Below are 13,316 nucleotides of genomic sequence, written 5' to 3'. Positions count from 1 at the left end.
GAGAATTTAACTCCTTCCCTGCCAGTATTTCTAAGGGCAGAGCCCTGCTCTGCCACATGTTCATTTTTAGCGTGATTGAAACCGGAGCCACCATTCTCCATGTCAGAATAAATTAGTATTTTATAGACACTGAATAAACTTAATATCCTGTTAGGTCATCACCTGTTATCTTATAAAATCGTAATGTTTTTAACAGTTATTTAATTTTACTTTTGGTCTATAAAATAAACTTCATGCTTTTAAATTATATCAACTTTGTTCTGTATGTGGTGCCAAACAGGCAATATATCAACTTTGATCTATATATATATCAAATGTTTGATATATAGGGATTGATATTTGATATATATAGACATACATCAATGTTTGATATATATAGATTGATATTTGATTATATATATAAATATCTGATTAGGAGGTAAAGTCAAAAGCCCCTTAGTAGTCCAACGGAAAACCTAATTCATAATAATATACCGGTATATATTAATTTATTATTTTTTCATTTAAAAAATGTACAATTTTAATAACGCTTTGGTTAAATGATTGTTAGGCTACATGTATTACAGAAGTAAGTATCAGGACCCCGCTGAGCTTACGAACAATGTGCCTGATCCAAGTCAATACATATATATCAAACATTGATGTGTATATACACTGAGTGTACAAAACATTAGGAACACCTTCCTAATATTGAGTTGCACCCCCTTTTGCCCTCAGAACAGCCTCAATTCGTCGGGGCATGGACTCTACAAGGTGTCGAAAGCGTTCCACAGGGATGCTGGCCCATGTTGACTCCAATGCTTCCCACAGTTGTGTCGAGTTGGCTGGTAGTGGATCTCTACTCCGAATACCTTGTTCATTCTCATCCCACAGATGCTCAATTGGATTGATATGTGGTGACTGGGCAGGCCACTGCAGTAAGCTGAATTCACTGTCGTGTTCGTGGAACCATTCTTGGACAATCCTAGCCTTGTGGCATGGGGCATTATCCTGCTGAAAAAAATCCATTAACAGATGGATACACTGCTGCCATGAAGGGATGCACCTGATTGGCAATGATGTTCAGATATCCTGTGGCATTCAAACGCTCCACTTTTATCAAGGGGCCCAATGTGTGCCATGAAAACACACCCCACACCATCACACCACCACCACCAGCCTGCAATGTTGACACGCGGCATTATGGATGCATGTACTCATGTGGTTTTCTCCATACCCTAGTCCTCCCATCAACGTGAAACAGCAGGAACCGGGATTCATCAGACCAGGCAATGTTTTTCCAATCCTCCAGTGTCCAGTGTTTTCGTTCCTTAGCCCACTGCAACCACAGTTTCTTGTGTTTTGCTGAAAGAAGTGGAACTCTGTTGGGTCGTCGGCTGCCATACTCCATTCGTGTCAAGGTACAACGAGTTGTGCATTCTTTTATGGGTCTTTCGACACCAATGTTGTACTGGACTGTCAGTTGACTAACTGTAGCCCGTCTGTTGCTCAGCACAATTCGTGTCAGCCTCCTTTGGCCTCTTTCATCAATAAGCCGCTTTCGACCACTGGCCTGCCGTTGGCTGGATGTCCTTTGGGTGGTGGACCATCCTTGATACACATGGGAAACTGTTGAGCGTGAAAAACCCAGCAGTGTTGCAGTTCTTGACACACTCAAACCGGTGCACCTGGCACATACTACCATACCCCGTTCAAAAGCAATTACTGTAAATCTTTTGTCTTGCCCATTTACCCTCTGAATGGCACACATACAGTACCCAATCCATGTCTCAATTGTGTCAAGGCTTAAACATCCTTCTTTAACCTGTCTCCCCTTCATCTACACTGATTGAAGTGGATTTAACAGGTTACATCAATAAGGGATCATAGCTTTCACCTGGATTCACCCCGTCAGTCTATTTCATGGAAAGAGCAAGTGTTCCTAATGTTTTGTACACTCGGTGTATATCAACAATCATTAATCCATATATAGCGAACATCAATCCATATATATCAAACATTGATGTGTGTGTGTGTGTGTGTGTGTGTGTGTGTGTGTGTGTATATATATATATATATATATATATATATATATATATATATATATATATATATATATATATATATATATATATATTGTAACACAGCAGGGAGGGGGTTAATCCTCCCTGCATGAAAACATGTGAGAATGCACATTTGTTTGATTGTTTGATTGTTTAATTTGTTAATTGGTTTATTGTTAATGATCCCCTGCACCTGGTAGTGATTGTAAATTAGGACCAGGTGCAGGGTATATGAGAGGTGCAGTCAGTCTGCACAGGGCTGCTGTCTAGAAGGAGGCAGGAAGGTGTGCTCTGCTTCCAAGCAGTCGGCAAGGGTAGAAATCCTGTGTTTTGTGTTGTGGGGAAACGGCTTAGCCGTCCCACTTGATAGTCAGGGTGTTCCTGAGTCTTAGTTAGCGCTCCGAAGGAGCTAGGTGTTTGTTTTTGTTTTGTATTTTGTTTATTGTTTGTATTAAAAGTGCGCGGAAGCGCTGAACCCCCAATTTCAGTGTGTTGGGTCTATTTCTAAAGGGGCAACGAACCTAAGTGGGGGCAATTCATCACAATATATATATATATATATATATATATATATATATATATATATATATATATATAAATAATCAAATATCAATCGAGGTGCCCTGTACATTGATTTGTTTATTTTATTTTCGAACGGGGTCCCCCTCCGCCCCTGTGTTATTTTGTATTATTATTATTATTATTATTATTATTATTATTATTGTATTGGTTAAATGTATAGATGACAGCGAGCGCCGTATATTTTGTTATTGTTTTGTTTAAATGATGCCGTAGCCGAATATGTTTGTTTGTTTGTTTGTTTGTTTGTTTGTTTGTTTGTTTGTTTATTTTGGTTAGTAGCGTGGATGGGAAGCCCCATCCACAGTAACTGAAAAACTTGTGCAGATTGTGGCCGAGGGGTAATAGAATAATTAATTGCAAGCTAGTTAAACCCCTCGGCCACGATATAAAAAGGCTGCAGCTCTCCAGCTCGTGGTGGGTGTTTTAGGAGCGGAGAGAGCGAGAGGAACGGGAGAGAGTGAAAACTAAAATTAAAAACATACAGGAACAGTGAAGGCTACAGCCCAGCCTGACCTGTATTATTTATTTTTGTGTTTGTGATTTTGTTCTGTTTAACTATTTATTTTGCTCTGTGAGCACAGTGATCTGATTCAAACATTCAAAATCCTAAAAGGTATAGACAATGTAGATCCAGGGGACGACTTTGACCTGAAAAAAGAAACAAGGACCAGGGGTCACAAATGGAGATTAGATAAAGGGGCATTCAGAACAGAAAATAGGAGGCACTTTTTTACACAGAGAATTGAGGGTCTGGAACCAACTCCCCAGTAATGTTGTTGAAGCTGACACCCTGGGATCCTTCAAGAAGCTGCTTGATGAGATTCTGGGATCAGTAAGCTACTAACAACCAAACGAACAAGATGGGTTGAATGGCCTCCTCTCATTTGTAAACTTTCTTATGTTCTTATGTTCTATTTATTTTGCTCTGTGAGCAGTGTTTTTGTTTGAATATTTTATTTATTTTTGTTAATAAAAACGGCGCACCGCGTCTTTTTGTTTGGAAATCTGCAGTATTTGGTGTCAGATTATTTACCTTCCTGCCTCTGCCTGACGTCACCGCCCAGTCACCCTGTCACACGTGGTGTCCTGCATGGGATTGCAGCGCCTCCTGGGCGCAGGCAGAGTAGGATACTACAGTGTTTTTCCTTTTTTTTCTAATTACTTTGAGAAAAGGAGAGTGAGGAAGGAGGATGAGAGGAAAGAGGAGGAAGAGCTGCCAGAAGCAGCAGCAGGAGAGAGGTGTGAGGAGATGGTGGTCACTGGCCCCCACCCAGCTGGGACCCCCATACTGGGACAAAGAACAGGAGCAGTGGAGAGCTGAAGGGGCCCCCCTGTGTGTCATCTGCAGGGAGTTTGGGCATGACCAGGGGGACTGCCCCTATGAAGACCCCTGCTTCTGGGAAGCCTACACAATGAGGAGGGTGTCCTGTGCATCAGGGTGGTTTTGGCTGCTGGAGCAGCAGACCCCATCACCTCCACAGGCCAAGGGAGAAAAGGTGAGGAGAAGGAGGCAGAGCGGGGACACGGACCTGGAGTGGGAGCCGGTGCGTCCACAGCCCAAAAGGGGGGAGGCCGAACGTCTACAGCCCACGTCTTTACCAGCAGAGGAAGAATTCCTGCTGGTTCCACCTCCACCTCCGTGGGAGGACGACTTGCTGCTCCCACCTCCGCCAGCAGAGGGAGAGTTTCTGCTGGTTCCACCTCCACCACCATGGGAGGACTGTGTGTCGCTCCCACCTCCGCCAGCAGAGGGAGAGTGCCTGCTGGTTTCACCTCCGTCGCCGCCACCAGCAGAGGGAGCATGCCTACTGGTTTCCCCGCTGCAGCCAGAAGGGGAGAGGAGCCCCTGCCGCCTTTGCAGCCAGAAGGGGAGAGGAGCCCCTGCCGCCTTTGCAGCCAGAAGGGGAGAGGAGCCCCTGCCGCCTTTGCAGCCAGAAGGGGAGAGGAGCCCCTGCCGCCTTTGCAGCCAGAAGGGGAGAGGAGCCCCTGCCGCCTTCGCCAGGAGCAGAGCAGCAGGAGCTGCCTCTGCCTCCACCACCACCACCACCACCACCTGAGGGAGAGGAGCAGGAGCTGCCTCTCCCTTCAAGACAGGACGAACCGGGACAGGAGGCTGGCGGTCCGCAGCCGCCCTTGCATAGGTTGCTGAGCCGAGCAAGGGGGAAAACCGCCGGGTCACAACGGCTGAGAAGAGGGCCAACCCCCGCACCACCGCTGGTCCTGGCTCCCCTCCTGCAGTCACCTCCTGAGGGACCGCTGCCACCCTGTCATGTATCGCCTGGGGATGCCAGTTCACCATCGCCTGGGGCTGCCTGTTGCTCCGCATCGCCTGGGGCTGCCTGTTGCTCTGCATCGCCTGGGGCTGCCTGTTACTCCGCATCACCTGGGGCTGCTTGCTGCTCTGCACAGGGTACAAGGTACAAGGGAGAAGTGGAGCTCCCGCTGCCGCCTCCATGGCCAGGGGCTTCCCTCCCGAGTTCGCCTCCCGAGGGTCCGCTGCTGCTGCCGTCGCCTTCCGAGGGTCCGCTGCTGCTGCCGTCGCCTTCCGAGGGTCCGCTGCTGCTGCCGTCGCCTTCCGAGGGTCCGCTGCTGCTGCCGTCGCCTTCCGAGGGTCCGCTGCTGCTGCCGTTGCCTGGGGTCGTCGAGGATCCTGCTTTGCCTGGGGTCGCCGTGAGCTCTGCTTCGGCTGGGGTCGCTACACTGTGGCCGGAGCCCCATGAAGGGGAGCTGCCGGCCATGAAGAAAAGGGGGGAGGTCAGGAGACCAGTTCCCCCAGCTACACTTTCGCGGCAGGATAGTGTGTGGTGGGAGCCCCGGAAGAGGGAGCTGCCAGCTACGAAGAATTGGGGGGTGCCGGACATTCCACCATGGCCACCCCCAGAAACAACTTGCTTCCCCCTCTTCTGGGACTTTGAGACTGAGGGGGGAGGTGGCCGTTGGGGCCAAGTATGCGTTGCACAAGGGGGGGGGGGGGATATGTAACAGGGCGAGGTGCCCTGTACATTGCTTTGTTTATTTTATTTTAGAACGGGGTCCCCCTCCGCCCCTGTGTTATTTTGTATTATTATTATTATTATTATTATTATTGTATTGATTAAATGTATAGATGATGGCGAGCGCCGTATGTTTTGTTATTGTTTTGTTTAAATGACGGCGTAGCCGAATTTGTTTTTGTTTGTTTGTTTGTTTGTTTGTTTGTTTGTTTGTTTGTTTTGGTTAGTAGCGTGGATGGGAAACCCCATCCACAGTAACTGAAAAACTTGTGCAGATTGTGGCCGAGGGGTTATAGAATAATTAATTGCAAGCTAGTTAAACCCCTCGGCCACGATATAAAAAGGCTGCAGCTCTCCAGCTCGTGGTGGGTGTTTTAGGAGCGGAGAGAGCGAGAGGAATGGGAGAGAGTGAAAACTAAAATTAAAAACATACAGGAACAGTGAAGGCTACAGCCCAGCCTGACCTGTATTAGTATTTATTTTTGTGTTCGTGATTTTGTTCTGTTTAACTATTTATTTTGCTCTGTGAGCACAGTGTTTTTGTTTGAATATTTTATTTATTTTTGTTATTTGTTAATAAAAACGGCGCACCACGTCTTTGTTTGGAAATCTGCAGTTTTTGGTGTCAGATTATTTATTTATTTATTTATTTATTTATTTATTTATTTATTTACCTTCCTGCCTCTGCCTGACGTCACCGCCCAGTCACCCTGTCACACCATATATCAAACACTGATGTATATATATCAAATATCAGTCTATATATATCAAACACTGATGTATATATATCAAATATCAATCTATATATATCAAACACTGATGTGTATATATCAAATATCAATCTATATATATATCAAACACTGATGTATATATATCAAATATCAATCTATATATATCAAACACTGATGTATATATATCAAATATCAGTCTATATATATCAAACACTGATGTGTATATATATCAAATATCAATCTATATATATATCAAACACTGATGTATATATATCAAATATCAGTCTATATATATATCAAACACTGATGTATATATATCAAATATCAGTCTATATATATATATATATCAAACACTGATGTGTATATATCAAATATCAATCTATATATATCAAACACTGATGTATATATATCAAATATCAATCCATATATATCAAACACTGATGTATATATATCAAATATCAATCTATATATATCAAACACTGATGTATATATATCAAATATCAATCTATATATATCAAACACTGATGTATATATATCAAATATCAATCCATATATATCAAACATTGATGTGTCTATATATCAAATATCAATCTATATATATCAAACACTGATGTATATATATCAAATATCAATCCATATATATCAAACATTGATGTGTCTATATATCAAATATCAATCCATATATATCAAACATTGATGTGTCTATATATCAAATATCAATCCATATATATCAAACATTGATGTGTGTGTGTGTGTATATATATATATATATATATATATATATATATATATATATATATATATATAATCTCTCAAAGTTGATATATTGCCTGTTTGGCACCCCATAGTTCTGGTACTGTAGGTATTTGTACTCCACTGTCCAATACGATTTGCATTGTGTGCCTCACGCGTATCTACATGGGACGGTACAAACCTCATTCATCTATCAGGGAGCTCTATTAGCAATGGTTTCCCGCTTTATAAAAGATACTAATAATGTACATGTTTAAAAAAATAATACCAGTAATTATGTACGTGGTCATTCAAGACCGGTCATATAAACTGCAGCGTAAGGTATCAGAAAGATGTGACTGCATAAATAAACTAGTAGCAAATTAAGTTTTGAGTAGCAAAATGCTACCAAATATACGTTCGCTTCGATCCTTGTCAGTAATCAGTAATTTGAACTAAGTTTGTTAATGCAAAAAAAAAAAAAAGCATTCACAATAGTCTGACTCGGCTTTCAATGCAAATCTGATTTTTGAAACACGCTCAGAATTCCAGGGGTGACTCACTGGAGAGCTAGTATCAATACGCAGCAAGCCCTCTAAATGTGTATTATTATTAGTAATATTTGTGAAAGAGAATTACAGTTAAATTACTTCTTAGTTTGCTTAGGAAACAGCAGCCTAACTTCTGGGAATAACAGGGAAGTAATTGGCATGTTCAGAACACTTTTGAACTTGTTGAGTGTTCTTGTCTTTCCAGTAAATGTGTTTTTTTTTTATACCTTACAGCTGTAGTGCTGGCAATTGTGATGTAAACAGTGAGAGGAAGCAAGTTGCCCAAAGTGGTGATGCACCAGCCGAATATTCCTGATTCTGTGCTTTTAAATATTCACTTTATTTACATGAATAAACATAAAAATCAACTGGACTTTTTTTAAACAGAACTTTTGTTTAACCCTATAAAACATATTATTGCACTTTGCTACCCTTATAATGGAACTTTGTAACCTTCTAGAAAGTAATCGCCTCTGCTCGGTCAGTGTCATAACCTTTTCCCTTGGTTGGGTGTCAGCATAAATAGCCTTTGTCACGGTCCATTGTCGGCTGTGCTTCTGCCTGGTGGAAGTCACAGCCAGCTCTGTGTGTGTGCAAGTCTGAAGCAAGCCTCACTCCCGAGAGAGTTAACTCCCTCAAGCAGCACCAGCCAATAAAATTATTTTTACAGGGTAAACTTCGTCATACTGCATTACAATTATAAACAAGAAGAAACACAAACAGAATTTACTGAAAAGGCCAGAACACTCAACCAGTACATCACACCCTTGGTGTCTGACGTCAAATGTTATCATTGAGAGGTTTTGGGTTCTGTTGCTGCAGTGCTGAGTTATTATCATTTTGAGCTGCTCCACAACCATGTATATAGACAGCGAGATGATTCTCCAAGCTAGGTAAACCATTACAGTAACTCAATAAGGGAGCAACAGAACCTGGAACCAGCATAGAAATGCAAAAAATATTGAACTACATTTGTAGAAACATTTCTGCAAACAAAGCCTTAACTGTTTCAATCTTGTCCTTTATAAGTAACTCCTGGTAACAGGTGAGGTTCATAGAGCTTTAAAATGGGAATTCCTTGATACATTTTTTTTCCTGATTTCTTGTGCACATATATAGCAATATGAATTTCCTGCAGTCTTTTGTGGCAGTGTCCTGTTTTTCTGTGCCTGTCTTTATCATCTCCCTAAACATCTACAGCGATATGTTTCCCCCCTCGACTGGTGTCAGAACTTCTGGCATGCTCGGCAAACAAGTGACCCAAGTGATGCCTCAATACATAGCGGGGTCCCTTGTGTCTTGGCAAAAGGTATGTCTGTTGCCGTACTTTGCTGAGGAGTCACAGCAAGCATTATCCTTTGTGCTCCCCCTGTGTTAAGTAATTGAATTTAGGACTGTTGAAGGGTGGTGGGTAATTCACTGACACAGAGAAGTAATTCTGAAACACCGCACAGGTGCTCAGTTTTATTATGGGAGCTTAATTTCTTTTCAGCCTGCAGAGGGCGCTGTTGTCTGTGGTCTGCTGTACCAGCTATGGTAGCGACAGAGCCACAACTATACCGGGGCGGTACAGGGTACAGAGTTTCAACAAAACAATAATCAAAAGGCGAAAGGAACAGGAAAAATAAAACACAGTAAACAAAACTACAAAATAAAAGGTGCTGCGCTTGGCAACTTCACCCCAACCGTCGCTACACGCACGGCCCGGGTCTCCGTCCTACACTAGCGGCTCCCTCAGCCTGCTATACACTCTTTACCGGGGCTGCCCAAGAGATTTCCCCGCTACCGCTAATACTTTTCTTTATTTGTTTATTTATTTTTCTTGTTGGGATTTCCGTCCCTGCTGATTTTTCTCCAGCGCTTCCGCACACCTTTTACGTCTCGGAGGGCAGACCCGAGGGAACAGCAGAATGCTAACTAAGTTATAGGGCCAGCAATTCCCCCAAGACCCGCCTCTCAGCCACTCAGAGAGAAGGAAAGTCTGCACACCCACTCTCCCACCTCTCCGTGTCACTGCCATGACTGACAGGCGGATATTGACGGCCCGCTGCCCTCTCCCTGCAGCACTATGAACACATCAGAAGAGTCAGCACAGGTCTCCCTCTGTTACAAGGACCAATTCATTTTTTTTTTCCCCTGCTCAAGACCACCCCTATGGGAATAGCAGAGGTACCAGAATGTCTGTTGCTCACAACCGTTGATTATCTGAAGTTATTTAAAATGGTAGTTGGTATGGTGTTTAAGACAAACAAAAGTTACAAATATTGAAAATATTAATGAATACTGCAGAGGTAATCGGCACCAGTTAAATAACTTGGTAACAGCACCCATTGTAACAAGATGCTGTATCTTGGTAATAAATACATGCATACATAAATACATAAATAAATGAAAAGATAAGGCCCAATTCTGTGCTTAAAATACCAGCGATTCCCAGATGCCACTGAGAAAATGCATTCTAGATGTAAAGGCCTACTGTGGCTCCCTTAAGAAAAACTGGGACAACACAAACGACTCTAAAAAGACATTTCTGCTACTAAAAAAAAAAAAAATGTCCTGTGGCTTACACAAAAAATGTAAACTTTAAAATAAGGATTTAAATTTGCTCAACGTTCCCTGTATAGAACATTACCTGTACCAGTACAAACATGACCAACACATTAAGAAATGCAGGGTATTGGACAGTGAACAACTGTGTCATATTGGCACAAACAGAAGTGAGCTGTCTGTCAACCATGTCGGTATTGAGAATAAAATACAGTAGAAACTCAATGTTACAGTAAAAGTCGTGAATAGTTTGTTTTTGATGTGTTGTGGCATACAACAAGTGGAACTGACACTCTGATTGGCTAAAAGAGATTCAGCAGTCTAAAATGGGCATTATACAGTATGCAGTTTAGTATTGTGGGGGTCATGTGCCATATAAATATAATGTCCATGGATGTCCCCCACCCCAATACTGACTCGCATTCTGTGTTTACTTGCATGCTAATATATAAATAGTATATAAATAATAAAGTCCAGTGTGTTTAAACACTGCTATACAGCATCTACACATGCAAGCAGATACAGTGCTCTTTTCATTTCAGGGAAAGCGTGGGTGCCCAAAAAGAAGCCAGCTGATCCTATAATGGAGAATGTCACTCTAGAACCGGAACTGGAGGAGGCTCTCGCCAACGCTACTGATGCAGAGCTGTGTGACATTGCAGGTGAGAAGAAACCACTGTCCTGCAGGATCTCCATATAAAATGACATTTAACATAATAACAGAGATAACCAGAGGGTGTGAATACAAGCGTAATAATGGCCTTATTCTCACAACTTTGCCATTATGTGAGGGTATCTCTACTGCCTGTTACTCTATTTGTATTGCATCATTTACCAGCCTCATTAGGTCTTTTTTTTTTTTTTTTTTAATAAAAAAGGTGCCAAATTTAAAAATATTACAGTAAGTAGCTTCAAATGTCTTTCTTAGTGCTTTTTATTGTCCCCTTACCTTGTTATGATGTTTGTACTCATTCTGAATGATGCTTTTTGATAGGTCCAGAGTTCAGGAGCTGGTCTTCATATCTAGTTTCCTGCCTTTAGACGTACTGTATGTAATGTAGGCTAGATCAGCCATAGTTTCTTTATAGAAATAGAAGCCAGCACTATCTAGTGATCAGCTGCCTGGGATCAATTTTCTTTTGGTTTTTCTGGCAGTGCATTGATGAAGTCACCTGATAGAGAACTTTGCTTAAACACTTCAGAAAACACTTTGATCCTGATGGATGAAAACTGTATGTGTCTGTTCATTCATACCAACGGACTTCAACACAAGAGCTGATGTAGCTGCTCTTACTACTGCAAGTTCAAATGCTGAAGCCTCCATTAAATACAGTATGTCTATGGCAAGTGACTAGAACAAAAGAGCAGCTCCTAAACTCTTAGTCAAAGCACCGTAATACAGACATGTTTAAATAAAAAAAAAATATATGAATAATTGCAATAAGAACAACTCAAAATGATTGAAAACCGCATACAAAGGTGTACAAACCACAAATGTAATATCTCCCACAAATGTTGCATCCATTATAATGCCCATGAATTACTTGGTACATATGTGTATTTAAATAAGTTTAACTTAGAATTAATAATATTCATTAGTGCCAGTTTTGGATATAAAGATTTTTTTTAAAAAGCTATTCGCATACCCCAATAATGATTGCCCAATGATTAAAGTATATACTCTTCTCGTTAATTATGACAATTATTATTTTTTTAATAAATAATAACTGAAAGTTGGTAGATGAGTGAAATTTTTGGGAGAGATTATTACATTTGTGGGTACGTATTACATTTGTGGGAGATATTACATTTGTGGTTTGTACAAAGGTAAGGGGGCATTGAAAGAAAATGTAATTTGAAGCTGCTTCAAAAAAAAAATGAACGAAATGTGTTTGCGCTTCTTTTAAACTAAATGATTTATAATGAGTGAATGAAAATAAGAAATAGTATTGTAGAGCATGATATAAAATAGGGTTACAGCACAGCGAACGTCTGCGTATGGTGGAATATTGACACAAGTAGAAGGGAACAGACCGAGGCGGAAAGCCGATGTCCATTTAAGGGCTACAAGTGTCAATATAACCCATACACAGATATTCATTGACTTAAAACTCTATTATATACTGCTTTATTATTTAAACACAAGTAAGAAATCCAGGTATATTTGTTTTCTAATCACTACCACCTTATTTAGTAGATTAGAAGGAAAACGTTGATGAAGAGGGTGCCTCAGGTATGACTTTTTTTAAAGTGATGTCAACCGTGCAGATAGGGAGAATACAGCACGCTAAAAACTGAAAGTGGCACGGTTGATGTCGTGAATAGGGATTCTCTGGTTTCTTCGTCATACAGAAGGCGACACGTGCTCTCTGATAGGCTGAAAGATCCTGAGCAGTTTATAATCATATATTTATCCATATATTTTTTTTTTTTTTACCAACTAACTATACAGGACAGTGAAGCCTGAATTAACCAATGCTACATGGTTCTTAGAATATGTTCTTAGCTCAGGGAATTTGTTTTAAATAAACAATTTCAGTCCGTGAAACCAATGGCTTCAATTTATATGCCTACCCTTTATGCCACTTGCAGTACTGCCTTTGATAACCAGAGATGATGGCTTCAACCTAGCCTTCGTAAAATTATACAGTCACATCAGACCATATATTACCATCCCTGCAAGGAGAGGCAGGGCTGAAGCTTCTCCTGGCTCTTACAGATTCTGATTATCAATGACCACTCCATATTTAGAAACATATGCTCATCAATGGGGAAGGATATGTCATGGTCCTCAAATTGGCTACAGGGCCTGTTTGGTTTCTTTTTTGATATTCTTGTAACTACTAAATTACTTTTTTGGTAAGATTCAACTGCTCAAAAAACTAAATAAAGGTACTGTAGGATAAAAACAATTGAAGGGTTTTGCAGTACATGGAACATTTTATGCTCTGTATGGGAAAGGGAGAAGTGCTCACTGGGGGACTTCATTTTGACACAGGTCCTATGATTACAGTTGAGGATGCTTGTGCAGGAAACAGCAATATTGGGAAACATACATCTAAAATCCAAGTATACATTGTAAAAGATCATACCAATTAAGCAAATGTATGTAGAAAGCAAGGCCTTTTCCCATTCTAG

At 41.3% G+C, this 13,316-nt stretch overlaps 1 protein-coding gene across 3 annotated transcripts in view; it reads left to right on the top strand.

Moving 5' to 3' along the window:
- The window catches only part of tmod1 (tropomodulin 1), a 44,428-nt gene that overhangs the window by 19,193 nt on the left and 11,919 nt on the right, over window positions 1-13,316 (top strand). For all 3 annotated transcript variants that reach the window (XM_034015578.3, XM_034015580.3, XM_034015579.3), the window contains exon 4: window positions 10,721-10,840. In XM_034015578.3, the coding sequence (XP_033871469.1) occupies window positions 10,721-10,840 (120 nt within the window). The remainder of the gene's footprint in view (window positions 1-10,720; window positions 10,841-13,316) is intronic.

This window comes from Acipenser ruthenus, chromosome 2 (genome assembly GCF_902713425.1).
Source record: "Acipenser ruthenus chromosome 2, fAciRut3.2 maternal haplotype, whole genome shotgun sequence".
NCBI classification, from domain to species: Eukaryota; Metazoa; Chordata; class Actinopteri; order Acipenseriformes; family Acipenseridae; genus Acipenser; species Acipenser ruthenus.
This window is presented reverse-complemented; position numbering and strand designations above follow the sequence as displayed.